Source organism: Crocuta crocuta, unplaced genomic scaffold (genome assembly GCF_008692635.1).
Source record: "Crocuta crocuta isolate KB4526 unplaced genomic scaffold, BGI_CrCroc_1.0 scaffold159, whole genome shotgun sequence".
Classification (NCBI taxonomy): Eukaryota; Metazoa; Chordata; class Mammalia; order Carnivora; family Hyaenidae; genus Crocuta; species Crocuta crocuta.
The window spans coordinates 3,202,642-3,210,395 of NW_027533263.1; the positions used below are offsets into that span (position 1 = coordinate 3,202,642).

General features: G+C 34.8%; 1 protein-coding gene across 1 annotated transcript in view; it reads left to right on the forward strand.

Annotated features, from left to right (window-relative positions):
* CYP20A1 (cytochrome P450 family 20 subfamily A member 1) overlaps positions 1-7,444 on the forward strand; it is a 63,564-nt gene extending 56,120 nt beyond the window's left edge. The window contains exons 12-13 of the mRNA XM_077747617.1: positions 1,573-1,662; positions 1,813-7,444. Of these exons, the coding sequence (XP_077603743.1) occupies positions 1,573-1,662; positions 1,813-1,963 (241 nt within the window). The 3' untranslated portion in view covers positions 1,964-7,444. The remainder of the gene's footprint in view (positions 1-1,572; positions 1,663-1,812) is intronic.
* Positions 7,445-7,754: the final 310 nt, after the last annotated feature.

Below are 7,754 nucleotides of genomic sequence, written 5' to 3' on the forward strand. Positions count from 1 at the left end.
GGCTCTGAGCCTGTTTCAGTCTGTGACTCCCTCTCTCTCTGACCCTCCCCTGCTCACGCTGTCTCTCTCTCTCTCTCCTAGAAATAAATAAAAAAAAAAAAACATTTAAAAAATAAAATTAAATTAAATTAAATTAAAAATTAAATAATTAAAAAATAACACATAGATATTTTCAGGTAAAAATTTAGGGTCTTAGTTTTCAAGTTAGTTTATAAAAGGAAATGCTAATTGGGGTGCCTGCCTGGCTCAGTCTGAAGAACATGTGATTCTTGGTCTCAGGGTCATGAGTTCGAGCCTCACCTTAGGTTTAGAGATTACTTAATTTTTAAAATTTTATTTTATTTTACTTTAAGTAAGCTCTACATGCTACATGGGACTTGAACTCAATATTGAGATCAAGAATTACATGCTCCAACTGAACCAGCCAGGTACCCCAGAGCTTCCTTACTTACATGCATACATACATACATACAAACTTTTTAAAAAGGAGAGTGGCTTAGTCGGTTAAGCATTGAACTCTTGATTTCGGCTCAGGTCATGATCTCACAGTTCATGGGATTGAGCCCCACACTGGGCTCTATGTTGACAAAACGGAGCCTGCTTAGGATTCCCTCTCGCCTCTCTTTCTGCCTCTCCCCTCTCGTGTTCTCTCTCAAAATAAATAAATAAACTTTTTTTAAAAAACTTTAAAAAAAAGGAAAGGCCAGTTAAATTTGATATAATTGTTATATAGACTGTAATGTAAGTCTGGTATATTCTAATAGTGAAAGATAATTAACACTTTTTACAAAGAAAATGAAAACAATTATTTTTTTCCTCATAGTATGGTTTAGGTCTTTTATTTCCTATTTTTAAGTAATCTCAACTCCCACTGTGGGGCTGGAACTCACAACCCCAAGATCAAGGGTCCTATGCTCTACCAGCTGAATCAGCCAGTTTAGATCTTTTAACACTTGTGTGTTTTGTTTTGTTTTGTTTTGTTTTGTTTTGTTTTGTTTTGTTTTGTTTTGTTTTAAGAGAGAGAACAGAGGCAGGGCAGAGAGAGAGGGAGAGAGAGAATCCCAGGCAGGCTCCACACTCAGTCTCCTAAACTTGAGATCATAACCTGAGCCTAAATCAAGAGTCAGGGGTTTTAACTGCGTGAACCAGGCAGGATTCCCAGGAAATACATTTGAATTGTAGAGGCATTGTAAGATGCTTCACGTCTTGATGAGATGGTCTCATGTCACAAATGTTTTGAATGCTCTTAAATTTAAATAATTCATTACGTGATTTTTTGTGATTTAGCCTTATATATTTTAGAATGATGTACACCCAGTTACACTTTCATCCCTTGCTGGCTCCAGAGAAATGTATTTTGTATCTATTGTTTAGAAATAATAAATCAAGCAGAAAAAGACTAAATATATGTTTAATGGTTTGAGAACATGATGGTGAAATGAAATACAATTTTGACAGCAGTTTTTATTTTTAGTACTTTTCAGACTTTATTAGATACCTATGTTTGTATAGTGTAAATATATAAAATGCCAGTGGAGCTCTGTTTTGATCTGCCCCAAATTTTCTTTTTAGATTTGATCCAGACCGGTTTGATGATGAATCGGTAATGAAAACTTTCTCCTTGCTTGGATTCTCAGGCACACAGGAATGTCCAGAGTTGAGGTGAGTGATAGGGAAAGGAAACTAAAAAGAAAGATGCCAGACTTTATACTTAGAATTTTGATGATCACCGCTGATGAGAATGAGCAACCTATGTAATTAAAGTGTGTAATTGTTTATCTTTAGTAACCAATCGGCTTTCTCCCTGACTAGGTTTGCATATATGGTGACCACAGTACTTCTGAGTGTACTGGTGAGAAGGCTGCACCTACTTTCTGTGGAGGGACAAGTTATTGAAACTAAGTATGAACTGGTAACATCATCCAAGGAAGAAGCTTGGATCACTGTCTCAAAGAGATATTAAAATTTTATACATTCAACTTTCTTGAGGAAAATGACGGTTTAGAAAAAGTGTATTAAATCCTTTTACATACCAAGTAATACTGTGGAATATAAATAACCTACTGGTACTTCGTTATGTAAATTTGGATTTTTGTATATCAGATTTTCTTAATTCATGATATACATTGATACTTATTGTATATAATAATAATTTTAATGGGAAGCTCTCTGCTTTTCATTTTTGTTTTATCACTTTCTATGCCATTCTTCATATTATTTTTCTTAGTTTGGTCTCTAATGTTCTTTTTTTAAATTTCTAATATTGAAGAGAGACATTATTTTTGCGCACTTTGGCAAATCACGTTTTCTGAATATTTATAAAAGGGAAACATAATCCTAACTTTTTTTCATACTTCCAATAAATCACTTTAAAGGGGGAAAACAAGAACTTCCCATAATTTTATTTCTTGCATTAAGATTTTTATTTTCTGAGGGGCGCCTGGGTGGCTCAGTTGGTTGAGCATCCGACTTAGGCTCAGGTCATGATCTCACAGTCTGTGGATTCGAGCCCTGCATCGGGCTCTGTGCTGACAGCTCAGAGCCTGGAGCCTGCTTCGGATTCTATGTCTCCCTCTCTCTCTGCCCCTCCCCTGCTCATGCTCTGTCTCTCTGTCTCTCAAAAATAAATGGAAAAAAACTTAAAAATTAAAAAAAAAAGGCTTTTATTTTCTGAGTATAAATTAGTTTGTGTTTAATCATTGTTACTGGTTTGAGTAACCTACCTTGTATTTGCGTATTTTTATGCCTCCCCAGACAATAGTGTTCATTTCATGACTTATACAAGACTCATCATTTTGAATAGTTCTAAATCACTTGGAAACTACTACAGTTGTTTGTGAATATGTTTTTGAAGTACCTATCCTAAGGGACAAACTAAGATTGAGGCTTGTCTTTCCTTCTTGTTTGCCTGGAAGTCTTAGTAGCCCTTTATTAGTTCACCAATTCTCATTTGTGGAAACAACTGAATTCCTACTTTATTGTTATTACGTCATGTACTAAATATAATGAGTTTCAATGATTAAGAAACAAGAGTACTAACCAAAAACCAAAACCAAATTAAAAAAAAAAAAAAAACACGGATGAAAATATTTGCAAAACATCTGATGGGATAACAGCCATATGTATATAAATAGCTCATACAGATTGGTAAGAAAACATAATAGATAAATGGTTAAAAGACATGAATAAACCATTTTTAGAGGAGGAAATAGCTATCAAACTTTGAGATAAAAGGGTCATCTCACTAGTAAGTAAAGGAATTTTCGGGCTATTTAAAAACACTTTAAGTATCTTTCAGAATTTACACTTAATACTGATAAGTTCTCTATTTAATACTTTTTATTGATAGCATTGTAGTTTAGTTCACTTTTTCTGGTTATATTGTTCTTGAGGAGAATTTTTTTAAGACAACTGAAGGAAATATGGCAAGTGGAGATAGAGAGGAAAGGAAGAAAAATGATAACTGTTTGCAAATGGGTTTATTTTTGACACTGCTGAATTCCACTTGTAATTTTAATTTCAAGATTGTACCCTAGTTATTGAGTTATTTTATGCTGTGTTTATGGTCAGAGTGCCAACATTTTAGAACTAGTTAGGAGTGGTTAAGATAGACTTTAAGTAATTAGATGCAGCTTTTCTTTCTGCCAAAAATATTTAATTTGTGGAATATTTTAAATTCTAAAACTTTAAGTGAAATGTATTCTTAGTTTTAGCATCATGTTGTTTCCAAAAGGGTACACTGTAAGTTCTACCTATCATTTTCTATGGTTTTGTGTGTATGGATATTTTCCTTGGTTATCCCAGTACCTTAATTGGTTTGGAAACTGTCAGTGGAAAGTTAGAGTAGACAATTGATATGTAAACCAAGTGTCTGTAAAATCAGTTGAGATAAGTGGTATTTTAAAGCAAGTGAGACCTGGGGCGCCTGGGTGGCTTAGTCGGTTAAGCTTCCGACTTTCGCTTAGGTCAGGATCTCGCGGTTCGTGGGTTCGAGCCCCGTGTCGGGCTCTGTGCTGACTGCCAGCTCAGAGCCTGGAGCCTGTTTCAGTCTGTGACTCCCTCTCTCTCTGACCCTCCCCTGCTCACGCTGTCTCTCTCTCTCTCTCTCTCTCTCTCTTTCTCTCCTAGAAATAAATAAAAAATATTAAAAAAAAAAAGTTAATAAAGCAAGTGAGACCTGATCAAGGCAAAAACAGTAGCTAAGCCAGAGGGGCAAGGAATTGCCATATTGTGAACATACGAGCCAATGTATAATTACTAATACTGATTTGAATCAATGAAAATAAAAGAATCAGCTAAATAAGCACATTTTTATCCATGGTTATATGACTGACTTATTACAAATAAATTATCTTCTAGAGGATTTTTAAAAAATAAAAATATTGTTAAATCATGTATCAAATAAGTTATCCATTCATTATTGTTCCTATTTGACCCTTTGTATTTCTCAAAAGACTGAAATTGTATTAGCTTCAGGGTTACCAATGGCTGGTAGCATGACTGTAAGCAGGACTCTTAAATTTTGTAGCTTTTTAGTTTTTTAAAAATTGGCGCCCCTGGGTGGCTCAGTCGGTTAAGCATCCAACTTCATGGTTTGTGGGTTCGAGCCCTGCGTTGGGCTCTGTGCTGACAGCCAGGTCAGAGCCTAGAGCCTGTTTCAGATTCTCTGTCTCCCTCTCTCTGACCCTCCCCTGCTCACACACTCTCTCTCTCAGAAATAAATAAAACATTAAAAAAATTTATAAAAAAAATTATTTCTTACATGATTTTGATCTGCATTCTTTTGGAATGTTGATAAGTTTAATGTTAAAAACGCCAGCACAACACACATTTTTATGGAAAGAAAAGGCTCTCACACACTTCGTGCTAATAAATTCAAGGCAGAATTAATTCTGTGCATGTGTTTGGGAAAAACGAAAACCTCACATACTGTTATATCTGGCCCACAAATGTGCAGTTCCATTTTTTTTATATAAGTAGAGTCTATCTTATTTATAGACCCTATGTAAAAATGTGTTTGTCTTCTTAAAATAGTTTATATTTTAAAAACAAAATTCTGTTTTTGTTATGAAAATTATATAAGTTTACTGTAGAAAAATCTTGGAAATACGGAAACAAAAATAGAAAACTCCATTACCTATATGGTGCCACTACTTGAAGTAAGCCAGTATTAAGCTTCTGAGGTAGATGCTTCTACTCTTTTGTATCCACATATACTTTTACAGACCTATTATACATCATGTTCTCTTCGTGTAATATATTATGAACCAGTAGTGTTTTCTACAACTGGAACATTCATATTCTTCTCACTCGGAATGTAAGCACAGATATTTGTCATTCTTTTTCTCTCCTCTTTCTCTTTGCAGGCACTGTTACTCTTTTCAATTTTAAAAATGGCTTTACTTCCTCATTCATTTATCAGAACAGTAATTTATATATTTCTACATCTGAGTTGGTAAAGCCCTAGAATAGTCTAGGTGTTACAAGGAGCATTGAAAACATGAAATTACTCTTTTATCCGAAGAAAAGTATAATTAAATTCAGGTCAAGGTGGCATTTCAATGTTTATTCATTTTTGAGAGAGAGAGAGAGAGAGAGTGCCAGCAGGGGAGGGGCAGAGAGAGAGGAAGACACAGAATCCTAAGCAGGCTGAGCTGTCAGCACAGAGCCTGATGCGGGGCTTGAACCCACAAACTATGAGATTATGATCTGAGCCAATGTTGGACACTTAGCCAGCTGAGCCACCCAGCCACTCTGGCATTTCAGCTTTTAAGAGGACATTTACAAATCTTTGTTGTTTTGGACTCAGGCAAACAGACTGATTCTTCCCTTGAAGCCATCTTCACTTTTTTTCTCCAGATCCATGAAAAGTGCTGTTGACCTATAAAGTGTAGTTTTTCCATATGTGGTTATGTTGACAGATTGAAAACTGCTTAAACACAATTCTTTCGAGTGTGTGAAACTGAGGACAGGACCAGTAAACATCAGAGAGTAAGTTTAGTAGCTGTGAGAGAAAGAGATACTATTTTCAGGGGCAGGTTTGTATATTATCAACAAATTGATACGAGTGACTTTATTTTTCTTCTTGGCCAGTCCTATGCCTGTTTCCTAAATTACTAAGACAAACGATTAAGATAGAAGGGGAGGATGGAGAGAAGGGAGTATGACGACAAAGCAGTTACTGTTACACAGGAGTCAGAGGAAATCAGCACAGCCAAAACGGCTTCATACAGGGTTGCTTTGAGGCACGTGAGTGACCTCCACTGATAAAATGAGTGATACCGAAACTCACAGCAAGAGTTAAGCTGAAAGTAGAAAAAGAGTGTAGGGAGCATTTGTTATAAACTAAATACTTTATACACCTATCTCATTTAGTCCTTTAGAGCATGACAGTAGGTTCTGTGACAAACTAAAATAGGTTTTCATTCCTGTTAGAAGAAATACTATAAATGAATACTGGCATATACTTGCCAAGAAATATAAAAAGATCTAAATTTCAAAAAAAATTTAAATGTTTTTTTTAATTTATTTCTGAGAGAGAGAGACAGCGTGAGCAGGGGAGGGTCAGAGAGAGAGGGAGATACAGAATCTGAAGCAGGCTCCAGGCTCTGAGCTGGCTGTCCACACAGAGCCCCACGCGGGGCTTGAACCCACAAACTGTGTGAAAAAGATCTAAATTTCAAATTGTCTTCATATCTTCAGGGGGGGTCATTGGTATATCTTGTTAAGAGGGAATCAAGCAATAGTTTCAAATGATAACAGTGTTCATAATAGCTAAAGAAAATGACTAAAAAAAAATATTTAATACTGTAACAGCAGTATTAAAAGATATCCTAAAGAAAACTAATGCTGCCAACTCAACCATCATCTGTAAAACTGTTTAAATTTTTTCCTACTTACACATACATATGTTTGTAAACATGTCAATCATAATACAGTTAGCTTTTCACTTAATACATTTTAAACATTTTTCTTTGTTTTATAAGGGCTTTGGGGAATGGATGTTGGGAGGTGGGTTGGAGAATAGACTTAAAATCTGTAAATCAAACACTAAATTTATTTTAGTGACACGGAGTGAATGGATAATTACAAAATTGAAGTTGGGAGCCATTTTGTAAAACATTCAGGCAATAAACAAAAGGGCAGGAAATGACATTCCTCTTCCAGTTACACTTCCTGTTTAGTCAGTTTATAGTGTGGTGGCTTTCTAGAGAATGGGAATGGATCTTATTTTAGCATGTGATAAAATGACATGAGCAAATAAGATCCTGTTTGGTAATTTTAAAAAACAACCCACAAATGTATATCTATAATACTTGCAAATTCTTGTTTTATTTTTTAACTCATGACAGTAGCAAATAAAACTGTTACTTTACCACTGTAACTATGTTATAAACTTGTGCCTGTCTCCAAAAATATCAATCAATAAATGTTTTTAAATAAATGAATGAAATCTTCATTGAGGTTTTCTCTGTATATAAAGTAAAGGTCATTACCTAATAGTTGAAAAAGATTTCCAGGTAGCCAAACTCCCCTCTAATGCATAGTACTTTGTGATATGCTAAGTGTATCCCATTACTAGAAATATTTAAGAAGATATTTTATGGATATCTTTCAGTGATTAGTGATATTAGTTATGAACATAGACTTATCAGTGATATTAGGTATGAACATAGAATTATAATAGGCTGTAGTTATACAAAACATCAATGAAAATAGTTGGTAAGCAAGTAGTCCTTTCTTTATATCTTACC